The sequence below is a fragment of the Ciona intestinalis genome, unplaced genomic scaffold, assembly GCF_000224145.3.
Source record: "Ciona intestinalis unplaced genomic scaffold, KH HT000542.1, whole genome shotgun sequence".
Classification (NCBI taxonomy): Eukaryota; Metazoa; Chordata; class Ascidiacea; order Phlebobranchia; family Cionidae; genus Ciona; species Ciona intestinalis.
In genome coordinates, this window is record NW_004190863.1 from 110,820 (window position 1) to 123,981 (window position 13,162).

General features: G+C 37.0%; 3 protein-coding genes and 1 long non-coding RNA gene across 4 annotated transcripts; 3 read left to right on the top strand and 1 right to left on the bottom strand.

Moving 5' to 3' along the window:
- Nucleotides 1–506: 506 nt before the first annotated feature.
- LOC100185924 (galactoside 3(4)-L-fucosyltransferase-like) lies at nt 507–3,542 on the bottom strand. The gene is made up of 3 exons (XM_002120740.4): nt 3,060–3,542; nt 2,519–2,698; nt 507–1,877 (listed from the first exon to the last, which is right to left on the bottom strand). The coding sequence occupies exons 1-3, from the start codon at nt 3,302–3,304 to the stop codon at nt 998–1,000; spliced, it is 1,305 nt and encodes a 434-aa protein (XP_002120776.1). The 5' UTR covers nt 3,305–3,542; the 3' UTR covers nt 507–997.
- Nucleotides 3,525–6,694, top strand: LOC100185173 (galactoside 3(4)-L-fucosyltransferase). Its single transcript, XM_002123745.3, has 3 exons — nt 3,525–4,001; nt 4,720–4,911; nt 5,620–6,694. The coding sequence occupies exons 1-3, from the start codon at nt 3,724–3,726 to the stop codon at nt 6,494–6,496; spliced, it is 1,347 nt and encodes a 448-aa protein (XP_002123781.1). The 5' UTR covers nt 3,525–3,723; the 3' UTR covers nt 6,497–6,694.
- Nucleotides 6,695–7,185: 491 nt separating this feature from the next.
- LOC100182807 (alpha-(1,3)-fucosyltransferase 6) lies at nt 7,186–12,089 on the top strand. Its single transcript, XM_026839635.1, has 3 exons — nt 7,186–7,445; nt 7,963–8,148; nt 11,007–12,089. Exons 1-3 carry the CDS (start codon nt 7,237–7,239, stop codon nt 11,872–11,874), a joined length of 1,263 nt encoding a protein of 420 aa, XP_026695436.1. The 5' UTR covers nt 7,186–7,236; the 3' UTR covers nt 11,875–12,089.
- On the top strand, nt 9,183–9,926 carry LOC113475464. The gene is made up of 2 exons (XR_003397217.1): nt 9,183–9,353; nt 9,649–9,926. It is a non-coding gene; the product is annotated as an uncharacterized LOC113475464 (long non-coding RNA).
- Nucleotides 12,090–13,162: the final 1,073 nt, after the last annotated feature.

Below are 13,162 nucleotides of genomic sequence, written 5' to 3' on the forward strand. Positions count from 1 at the left end.
ACTGTTTTCCCGCCACGGGCGATGGTAAATAAGTTACATTAATTCATTTATTTATTTTACCGTTGTGCATTCGTTTTCTGATACTGCTTTTTTTACATGATGAATTTCGCATCTTCGTTTATATGTATGTATATATATACAGATATATATATATATACATATTTATATATTAATACTTGTACATTTAAGTTTAACTACTAGATAAGCGATAAAACGTTCGTTCACTGCGCACATGAAACTGCTTCTTTTAAATTTGAACACCAAAATCAAATTATAAAGTGCTATGAAACAGACGTGTATGAAACAGAACACCTGTGTTATAACGACTGTCATTTTCCCATCTTCCCCCACCCTACTATATATAAATATAAAGTCGATGTTATACAGTTACATGTCAAGTTGACGACGGTCATTACATAAAATAGGAAACTACATTTATCAGAGCAATGGTATAGAACGAGGACTGACTAATTTTAACAACAGGTGCTGCAACGTATCCAACAAGAAACAATACAAGTGATTGCATTTAGTCCAGAGGCACAAATTGCTAAAATGCGCTGTATATGTAAGACGAACAAGTCGGAACCGAAAACGGTAAAACAGTTTAATAAAACTAAAGTAAATTGCGGAAGACAGAACACCTTTAGCACGTAGTATTCAAATACCTTGATCGTGTTTTAAACAATTTCCACCGGTCTATAGGAATCGTGAGAACACAGTTTTATAATTCTTTAAATGTTCTTTGTTTTCTACCAAATGGAGAAAATAACATGAAGCGTTGTCCCATCTTTCCTCACCTATGTTTATTAACAAAGTAAATGATATAACAAATAAAAACTAAAAATGCACACTTACACGTGCCATATAGCAAAACACAAAAAGAATAAAAAATGTAACGTCATAATCCTTGCGCGATGTGGAGAGTCGCTTTAAAAAAGCGAAACACACGACAGACACACAAAAAAGTTAACTGCGAATAATAAAAATATTTTTGAAACTACAATAATTTGACTCTGCCAGTACTTGCTTTCATTAAACATTTTTTTGATTCGTTTCGTTTCATAAATTCACCAATTGAAGGCACTACACTTGTAATGTTGTTATATCTTCGTTTCTCCCACAAAAGTCTGCACATTTTACACATACCAACGTCACGTTGATACTTCGGACCATGTTCCACCATCATGTATTCGGCTGGCGTAGGTTGCCGAAGTCGCCAGTCGAAATATTTTCGGTATTCGACTGGATTTTGGTCGAGGTATTTTAAATATTCAACAAGATCGGACAGTTGTGGGTAATCTGGGACATATATAAACGAACCCTTCGGAGCAATTGCTTCAATATCTGCTTTGGTTGGCCCCCACACCACTGGCACCAAACCGGCTTCGTACGAATTGGACCAAAGTTTTTCGGTGATGTAGTCTCGACAATGCTCCGCGTTTTCGAACGCCATGTAGAATTTATACTTGGCAGCGAAGGTAAAGTATTTCCCATTCCTCGGCGCGTTTTGGCTGAAACATTCTCCGTATTTATCGATAGTTAAGCCCAAGCTTTCCAGCCGAAAAATTAAATATTTTCTATGAATCGCACTGATAGTAATATGACAGTTCCCAGCCATCCACAAAGCCATAAAGCTCCCAGCTTTTTGCTTCATTATTTTATCCACAATTTCCACGCCGTATTCATTTTCAGTGAAACCATTAAAAACTCCGTTCTGTCGGTTGAACTCCACAAATGGCAGGTAAATGTCCGAGTCCCGCTTGTAGGTCATCGTCCAGTTAAAGTAGAAATCCATGTCCGGAAAAGTTAAATTTCGTAAGGTTGTTACAGCGAATGGCGACTCCGTGGAATAGAAAGCGAACATTTGGTGAGACTTACTAAAAATAAAATAAAAAATTAGTAGGGTTGGGGATGACCGGATACCTTTAGCACATAATATCCAAAAATCCTGATCGTGTTTTAAGCAATTAAAGGTGGCTGTACACAGTATCCGGAATTCGTCCGTTTTGTCTGTTTTGCCGGATTTCGCTGCCGCATGCGGAACTCGCATACGACTTCGAACGCAAACTCGCATGCCGGATACTGTGTACAGCCACTTAACAAGGGTGTATGGGAGTCATATGGGAATACGGTATAGTAATTCTTTAAATGTTTTTTTGTTTACTACTAAATGTGACGAGAAAATAGAATGAAAAGGTGTCCCGTCTTTCCCCATCCTACCATATATACCATATATAGTACCGTGGTATTAAATGGGATACTTTTAGCATCCAAATCCTATATTTCCCCGATCACGTTTCTTACAAATAACAATATTCTTCTAAAGTCACGATCTATAATATACGATTATAAGTTAAGTAAATATTTTTTATTTATACCACCAAATGGTAAAAGAAAATAGAATAAAAAACAGGTCTCGCTCTAGCCCACTCTAAACTATATGAAGAAAAATATTCTGTCATGAAGTTGTTAGGATTCGGCCCCGAAAAAATATATGTTATACACATTATCAAAATACCGTCTTCTTGGATCCGGTACCAAGTCCATTCTAGCTTCGGTAAAATGAATAATCACCGCTTCACTTGCATCTAAGTAGTTCTGATCATAAGTAAGGACGCAATTCCCGCATAAATTGGGATCAATTCGAAACTCAGGTTGGTCCCCAAACGGTCCGATCCAGAAGAGGATATAAATTGGCCTGTGTAAAAACACGGTATATTTGTTATTTTCAGTCGCAATACTGGTACAAAAATATATAGCACTGTCCAAGACTCGACGCTTCTAACATTGCGGGCATGTGTGGCTCTGGGCAAGACACTTAACAACAATTGTTTAATTCCAGCGATTTTTTATGGAATGTGTTAAAGGCTAAATTGTTAGTCATTCATTACAAAAAATAAAAATCCCGAAAAAAAATTTCACTATAGTTACGGTAACTCGTATAAGCGAGCATGAGTCTATGAAACAGAACATCCGTGTTATAACGACTGTCATTGTCCCGCCATAAAAAAATTAACAGGTCACATTTATTCATTTAAATAGTTCGAAATGCAACTCACTCAATTTCTGCACCTGCTCCAAAATTATCTGCCGTCCTAAATCCGAAACGTCCTAGTTTTCTTGATGGAAGCAGCTGTGCCAATCTTCGCTTTGAACCCAGCAGGTGACTTAAAACGGCAAGGATCCCGACGACGGAAATTAAAAGACATGTTTTATGTACAAACCAGTGAACTAAATTTCTTTTCAATAAAGGTCTGAATAAGCTAACCGATGGCATGCAGCATAATCGTTTTGAAGACTGCATGTTTCAAACTGTACTTTGTTATTCTAATTCTCTTTCGAATATAAAAAAAAACTGGGCGTATAGCCTTGGGCAACGACAGAGTAATTTCTTAGACAGGACGAAAAAACTATAGTTTGCCCTTGTTAAAGGTTGTTTTTAAAATCAGAACGCTGTTTGGTGAATTGTACACTTGCATATAGTGTCCGTTTTTCTTTGATGTAATTTTATTTTACTTTGTTAAGGACATTGCCCTAGGCATTGGGCAGTAGGTGTTTCTATTGTTTATAACTAGCGCTTATAACACTGCGACTGGTACTGGTCCTGACGGTATATTGTTTTCCGGTGCAAAGCCTGGAGCGTTTTTGAGCAGGGTCCATCAAAACTGCAATAGATTGCAAAACAGGAACTGAAATTTTAGTATTTGCTGCTTGTTGGGTATCATGGAAAGTGGCCAGTCGGATTGCGTGTTTAAGTTGATGCGCGGCTCAAAAATCCGATTTTGTTTGGGATGTGCCATATTTACTATGCTTGTATGGATGGCGTATATGTCTTTCTTTCTTGGTCATCTGCAATCAGATAAGAACAGAAGAAAAGTCTTACAAGTTATGGAGTTAGGACAAATAGATCGGGAAACACTTCTCGTGAGCGAAAATTATGAAACCGTTAAAACTGCTGAGCAAAAAGAAATTGTGGAATCTAAAATATACCCCAAAGAACGGTAAATTAACGTCTTAATGCTACGTTACACCAAAGCCTATTCAATAAATTGATATATAGTAGGGTGATACATAACTTTGATGTTTTCTCGTCCCATTTGGTAGTGAATAAAAAATGTTTACAAAAATTGAAGAAAAATAACCGCATCCTCACAATTATAAAAGGTGGTATACTAACTGTTTAAAATACGATCATGAAATATGGGTTTTGGTGTTAACGTTTTACTATGTTACCCCACAGTACTATAAAGTAACGAAAAATATATAATATAGGCAACATGTATCTTAGTGTGTATTGTAATAAGAAGGTTATTGATGTAGCATCAGCATATGCAACATTTTTTTAAACTGCTGAAGTTTTGAATCAGGTTTGAATCTGTTTGAAATTGAACACGTCTCAGTGTTTATTGTATTGAGAAGGCCATTGTAGCACCATGCAACATATTTTTAAACTGCCGAGATTTTGATCTAGGTTGGAATCTGTTTGAAATTTAATACGCCGTTTTATACCATTTGGATGAAGCCCCGCGGCACGACAATTGGCAGTTTTAGAGAGTGCCTTGGTTTAAAATGGTCACAAAACAGAATTTTAATTGAGATATTATAAATTAAATTGTCACAATTTAGATACAAACTGCGCATACGGTATTAATAATGCAAACATTAAACCCGAATTATTGTGACATTGTAATTTTATTTACTAATAAATCAACTTTTCAGTTTGATGGACGGGCCAATTTATATCCTCTTCTGGATCGGACCGTTTGGGGACCAACCTGAGTTTCGAATCGATCCCAATTTATGCGGGAATTGCGTCCTTACTTATGATCAGAACTACTTGGATGCGAGCGAAGCGGTGATCATTCATTTCACAGAAGCTCATATGGATCAAGTGCCAGACCCAAAGCGAAGGTAATAGACGTGGGCATGATGTCGCCTACACAGGGTCATAGGCGCCAAATTTGGGGCGGCAGGGTGCGCCCGCTTACCCTACAAATTTCTGCGCTGCATTAATCAGAAAACGTTGGAATACGTTTAACTATCTTATTCCCCCTGCATTTTAAAGCGTTTGGCGCCTATACCAAGGCGGATCGCGTATTCTTAACCAGTATATTGTTATTGGGAATCTAGCTGTAACAACTCTTGTTTATATAGTACTGTGGGGAAAGATACGACACCTTTAGAACCTAATATTCAAATATCCTGATCAAGGTTTAAACAATAAACAACGGTTTATGGGAGTCGTGAGGATATGGTTTTATAATTTTTCGAATATTGTTTGTTTACTACCAAATGGAACGAGACAATAGAATAAAAAGGTGTCCCATCTTCCCCCACCCTACTGTACATATATTGAAATTCATTATTTCTTGTAGCACAATAATTACAGTAAGTTGGGGTAAGATGGTTTATGTTTTTATTCTCTTTTATCGTCCTATTTGGTCGTAAACAAAAAAAAAACAAAAACAATTATAAAACCGTATCCCCACGACTCCCATAGAGCGTTGTTAATTATTTAAAACTCGATCAGGACATTTTGATATTATGTAGTAAAGGTGTCCCATCTTACTATAAGTTAAGTTATACGTATTTGATGACTAATTTTACCTTGTACTATAGGAAACCAGATCAAATGTTTGCCTTTTATTCCACGGAGTCGCCGTACGCTATTTCCACCATGCGCGGATTAAAGTTCCTTGATATGAACTATTACTTCAACTGGACGATAACCTACCGTCGTGACTCGGACATTTACATGCCTTTTGTGGAGCTTAATCGACAGAACGGTGTCTTTAACGGCGAAACCAAAATGCGTTACGGAGATGTGATAGTTAAAAATATAATAGACAAAAAGAAAAGCACGGATTTTATAGCCTTGTGGATGGCTGGGAACTGCGGTATTACTTTGGGTGGTGTGTACCGAAAGTTTCTTATCAGCCAAATGGAGCTGTACGGTCTGACAGTTGATAAATATGGAAACTGTTTTGACAGAGCCGCGCCGAAAGGGAGCGAGTTTTTCCCCTTCGCTGCCAAGTATAAATTCTACATGGCGTTCGAAAACGCGCAGCATTGTCGAGATTACATCACCGAAAAACTTTGGTCCAATTCGTACGAAGCCGGTTTGGTGCCAGTGGTGTGGGGGCCAACCAAAGCAGATATTGAAGCAATTGCCCCGAAGGGTTCGTACATTTTCTATGAAGATTTTAAAAGTGGTCTAGATCTTGTTAAGTATTTAAAATACCTCGACCAAAATCCAGTCGAGTACCGAAAATATTTCGACTGGCGACTTCGGCAACCTACGCCAGCCGAATACATGATGGTGGAACATGGTCCAAAGTATCAACGTGACGTTGGTATGTGTAAAATGTGCAGACTTTTGTGGGAGAAACGAAGGTATAATAACGTAACAAGCGTTGTACCGTCCCTATACAGATGGATGCATAGAGACGAACCTAACGACTGCTTATTGAGACAATTTATGCAATTTATTCATTAATTATTTCATCTATCGTGATTTGATATCGTGATTATTTAAGAATTTCATGCACATCGATGTGTAACTTCTTGCTTGTATCAAAATGCGTTGTGAACCACTTACGATTCTCACGTTTGCGTGACACATTTCACGAGTCATACAATGAGGCTTCTAGAAAGCGGGAAACTAAACACAATAAACACTTGAGCGAAGAACGCTTTTTTGTGGGTGTTCCTAATTAATGCACACTGGCTTTGAGCAAGAGAGAGTTTTATGCGCAGTTGGAAGTCATTACTGTGGCTGCGGGTGTGCGCTGTTTCAACGAGAAAACATATGAGAGAAGTTGTAAAGAGAGAGGTGTGATAAGAGCCCAGTCAACAGTTTTAGTTTCGACCGGTCGCCCATGTAATCGCCAGCCATTTACTTGAGAAATCAAGTAGTGTTATGCTAGCTCGCTAGCGGTTAGACATTAAGTGTGATTGAAACCAAGTAGGTACAGCATTTGTTGCACATAACCAATAGTCAAAGTCTTTGCAGATGTGATTTTTGAAAGGAAACCGTATTCCATTAATTCCAGTCAAGGCTTGCACAGCCGAGCCAACAATAGGGATAAAGCAGGCAGACTATGAGCATTACAGCGTGACGACTTTACTATAGGCCGTGCCGTTTCTTTCTTGTATGTAGACAAACGAGACGATGTATTTTAAATTCTATTTCACTCAGCTAGGTATACCGCTTTGACAGTAGCTTGTTGTTCGCCGATGGTGTCTTCGGTCGTATTTATAGCACATCTGTTTAAATGTTGGGTTATACTGTTTGCGTTTCTTAGTCTTACGCACAGTCTTGAGCAAACGAAGCAATTCGAAAAGATAAATGTAAGACCTCGGTTCAAGCACCAATTTAGAATACCAGCAATTGGCCAAAATAATGGGCAATGGAGGAACAGATTTGTACCGAAAGTAAAAAAGAAGTAAGTATGAGTGTTATTTTACGCTGTGCATATGTAAAACTAAGATTCAGACAACCGGCAATATTTGAATACGTTTTGGTGCAAACGTGTCGTTCTATAAACAACATGCTGCATTCATTATGGAGTTTCAACAGTATACATACAAGCGCATTGAAATGTTGTTAAATTGACGGAAACAGTCGTGGTCAACAGACCGTTAAGGGGGCGACATGAACAAGCATATGATTGCTATAAAACCAGACACTTCTTTTCAAAAGGGTTTTATAAATCTATTGTGTCTATACGGTTAAAGATTAACTTGATGTAGTACTGTAGGGTAAGCGATGCCAATAGCACCTAAATTCTATATTTATTGGTGGTTTGAACAAATAACAGCGCTCTTTTTGAGTCGCGAGGATACGGGTATTTAGTTCTGAAAACATGCTTTGTTTACTACCAAATCGGTCGCGAAAAGACAATCAAAACATGCTTTATCTTACCACACCCTACCATATAACGTTTTTTTTGCAATTTACAGACCAAACACCATTTATATTCTCTTCTGGGTTGGACCGTTTGGGGATGAACCAGAGTTTCGAATCGATCCTAAGTTGTGCGGGAACTGTGTCCTAACTTATGATCAGAACTACTTGGATGCAAGTGATGCGGTGATCGTCCATTTTACCGAAGCGAATCCACATTCGTTACCAAGTATACGAAGAAGGTGCGCTACATATAAAACTATAGAATAATATGCAATACCGTTTGCACATACAGTAGGGTGGGGGAAGATGGGACACGTTTTTAATCGATTTACTCGTCCCTATTGGTAGTAAACAAAGAACATTCAAAGAATTATAAAAACGCATCCTCACAACTCCCATGAACCGTTGTTAATTGTTTCAAACATGATCAGGATATTTGAATATTATGTGATAAAAGTGTCCCATCTTCCCCTACCATACTATAATATTCAAATATCCTGATCGTGGTTTAAAATTAATAACAACGGTCTATGGGAGTCGTGAGGAAACGGTTTTATAATTTTTTGAATGCTTATTTGTTTACTACCAAAGGGGATAATAAAATAAAATAATGGAAAATGTCCCATCTTACCCCACCCTACGGAAATGCAAAAGTTTAAACCGTAGCTTTGGCATGGAAAATAATTCCAGTAAAGAAATATTCAGCGGTCATGTAAACGATATACCACAAATTTGCGCACTTAAACAGCTTCGGTTTTACGTAGGTCGTAGATTGTAATATAATAAAATACACAATCTTGACATTTTGTTGGTATAGGGGTGTTGGCGGACTCTTTTGTGATGATAATGTTAAAGAGTCAGGACCACGCTCATACAAGTTGGTTTTAAATGAAAGTTTATACCCAATAAATACTATCTGTGGTATTTTTTTGTGAAAAAAAAAATTAGTTTGGCCAAAAAAACGTTTTAAAAAGAGCCAAAAAAATCGCCTATTGTTGCGTCACTCGCGGGCACTATGACGTAAAATATGCCACGATCTGTTCTAACCGGTCAGTTGATTTAGGCTTTGCTAGCGAAAAATGAAATAATGCTTGCAGCAAAACAGAGTGTACGTCGACATAGCGTTTTCTGTTACTTTTAAATTAAGAAATATGCGTAGGTATTGCCGTGGCTTGATTTTAGTTTGAAATTAATGTTTTTTAAAATTGTTTGTAAGTGTATTACACTATTTAAATTTGTCAGTTAACATTAATGTAAAAAAATGTGATGTATAGTTATGTAGAAGTATTTTATCTGATGAAGTGACATAAGTGAAGATCCTAGTCCACTAGCAATAGATATTGAGCCTTTCCAGTTTAAACCTGTACTTCAAGCAAAAGTAGACAGGCCAAGTTTACCTACCATGGAAAACAAGTAAAGCTGAGTAAATCAAAAATACAATTTGGTGGGTTGACTAAGAATAGCATTTTTTAAAAAATTTGACATTTAATAAGACTGTTGGTAAAAGTGTTGCACTGTCTTTTTTACTGAATTTGCTGAAATTTGTGTAAACACAATTGTTGCAAATATGACATTCTTGACGGAGACCCGAGCATGGAATACAAATTTAGCAAAATCCATTTACACTAATATAGTATTTATTGTTGGCCTTCATACCAAAACGATGCAAAATCACGTTTATGGTGTTTATTTTGTTTAAAAAGTATCGCTACACAGCTGATCAGAACTTTGTTCGATAGGTACAGGAATGACTGGAAATTGAAAACAGAAAGGTTCCATCAGTACTGATCAAAAGTATAAGCGAACAACATTTTAGTGACAGTTCAACAATATTTGCAGGAATATTTTATCGTTCAGTTTTGAATGGTTCAGTTTTGAATGGACCTGTTTCATACAATATGCGATTCATGCAAGAGTTATGTTGTTTTAAATTAAGTTCATTCAACATTACTAGAAATACACATTTAAGTATTTGATTATTTTCGTTGTTTTGAATAAAGAATGCTTGTAGATGGTGGACCTGTTTCTTCCAAGTTGTTCTGGGGTCTCCAATGCTTACTTGATTGGAACAAGTTTCTTTGCATATCCCAATGAGAACATATTGGCGAGAATACAAAATGCTTGGTTTCGTCAGTTATAACATTATACAGCAAGGCTCCGTATTGTCACGGAGCATAGTCTCTCGGCATTGTCCTAATAATGCCGTTTTCTCATTAATGCGTTCGTTCGCTGGCATTGTTCAAAGTTAGTAAAACAATGAGTTTTGTTTTCCATTGTCGCGTCATAGTCCCAGCCATTACGGAGCCCACGGCATAGCATCTATCATTGCTGAGTGCTGTTTTTCGTCTAAATATTGCGTATTTTTAAGAACTAAGCACTTCTGCGCGTAAAAATTCCTGAAATGACGTTGGCATTGTTATATGTGGGAAACGAAACGATTAAGTCTCGTTCGTGTTGCGCCAGCTGAACGTTTTCTACCATTTGCTTGGTTATCAAAACTGCAACGATAGACGCTAATAGGTCGGGTTTTCCCCATAAACGAAATATTGTATTGTGACGTCACAGTGCCCACGAGTGACGTTTTTTACAACTTAGAAATTTGATTTTTTAAACGTTTATAACTTTTAAATTAAATCGAATTTTGACAAACCAGCTGTTAATTTAACATCAGTAGACATAAAACTTTATTCTTATGCAAAAAACTGCGCAACCTATGAAAACTGTTGGCCGGACTCTTTAATGAAAAATAGAGTTTATGAAGTTAATCTGGCGTCGTGTCAAGTACAGTTGTTTTTGCCACGTTAGGATAAAGAACAAGTAACACGATAAAGCAAGTTATATATATTTATACTTGAGTATTAATGTAGTTATTCATACTCACGTGACAGCACAACAATAGTCGTTATAACACGGGTGTTTTGTTTCCTATACCACGTGCAACGGTCTATGGGAGTCGTAGGATACGGCTTTATAATTCTTTGAATGTTCTTTGTAAACTACCAAATGTGACAAAAAAATTTAATGAAAAGGTGTACCATCTTCCCCACCCTACTATACGTTTTTAAATAGGGGTTTACGATCGTATGTATTTTTACAGGAAGAAAAACCAGATGTTCGTATTCTATTCAACTGAGTCGCCTTATTCAATCTGCACCATGAGACAGCTGAGATTTCCCAATATGCGAAATTATTTCAATTGGACAATGACCTATAGACGGGACTCGGATATTTACATGCCGTTTGTTGAACTCGCTCGCAAAAACGGCGTTTTCAACGGAATGACAAGAAAACAATTCGGCCGCACAGCGGTGCAGAGGATTCTCGATAAAAAGCACTCTGGATACACAGCGCTTTTTATGACTAGAAATTGTGGAATGACTGTAGGTAGCACAATAAGACTGGCTTTGTTGAACAAGCTGCAACTGTTAGGCCTGCGGGTCGATTTGTATGGCAGCTGTTTTTATAACTGGGCCCCCACGGGAGCGCTCTACTTTCCCTTCGCTGCGAAGTACAAATTCTACATGGCGTTCGAAAACGCGGAGCATTGTCGAGACTACATCACCGAAAAACTTTGGACAAACTCCTTTGAAGCCGGTTTGGTGCCAGTGGTGTGGGGGCCAACCAAAGCAGATATTGAAGCAATTGCTCCGAAGGGTTCGTACATTTTCTATGAAGATTTTAAAAAACCAATTGACCTGGTGAAATATCTGAACTTTTTAAGCACAAACGTCGTTGAATACCGAAAATATTTCGACTGGCGACTTCGGCAACCTACGCCAGCCGAATACATGATGGTAGAACATGGTCCGAAGTATCAACGTGACGTTGGTATGTGTAAAATGTGCAGACTTTTGTGGGAGAAACGAAGGTATAATAACGTAACTGGTATAGTTGAAAATATATACGATTGGCTTTTAAACGACGAGCCACCCGAATGCATACTAGAACAGTTCAACAAGTTTTAAAATTTTGATTTTTGTGCTATATACCGTCTTAGTGTGCTAAAACCTTTACTTGCAATATATCTGTATCCTGCTCAAGTGCTTACACAACCTTTCTTCACATTTTATTTTCTTTAATTAACCGCCCCTGTGGATTATAAGCAAGTTAAACTGTTTAGCTGTATATACGGATATATGTGTATTAAACAATTAACAACTTTCTATGGAAGGTTTTATAATTATTTGAATGTTCTTTATTTATTACCGAATGGGACGTGAAAATAAAATGGAGAGGTGTCCCATTCCCCCCACTCTAATATATATATATATATATATATATATATATATATATATATATATATATATATGTATATATATAGCGCAATATTCAGCATAACCCCCAAGCTTCAATTTATGTGGTTTATACATTTTTAATTGAATTAGCATACTAAGCGTTTTTCCACGATATGTAAAATCTTTTCCTCAAATTTTCCGCATAAGCTTAATCATGCCTTAGTAATTAAACCATGTGCTAAAACATCAGTCTTTTTGTACCTGAAAGATATTATTTTGGTGGAGATTCTGTTGATTTTGACGTTTTTAACAAATGCAGTCGCAGTGTTATTCGTGTGTGTCGTTTTATGTCAAAGCATCATGCTGCATTTAACAACTGACGTGTATTAACCAAGAAAAACCGAGCATACGTTTAGTCGTCAGCAGTAGATCATTAAAAAAAGTACAATAAAATTAGACAATAAAAAAAGTACGAAAATCATAAATTTCATAAATAGTCCAAGTTTTGTGTTAACGATTTTAGCATTTGTATACAATGCAAAATGTTGCGCATGTTTCGAGCAGTTCTGTATGGTATATGGTAAGAAACCAAACCATCAATTTATACTAGGGTGGAAGACGAGACACCTTTTTGTTCTATTTTCTTGTCCCACTTGGTAGTAAACAAAGAATTATAAAACCGTATTCTCACGACTCCCATAGACCGATGCTATTTGTTTAAACACGATCAGGATATTTTGTGCCAAAGATGTCCCATCTTCCACACCCTACGCTGGACTTTTTACTACTACCGGTGTTCCATGCTAAACATTTTTGTAAGAAGACTCTCATAGCATACGTAATTTAACGTGTTTTATCTTTTCGAAGTTAAACAGTTCCCACTACGTAACTTATGCCACTGATTTAAGGCATAACTACTCTGCACGGAATTTAAAACACATTTTAAGCTTTTTAAATAGCACATGGATGAATTAATGTAACTTGTTTTATCTTCGCAAAGCGGTGCAACGACAGTCGT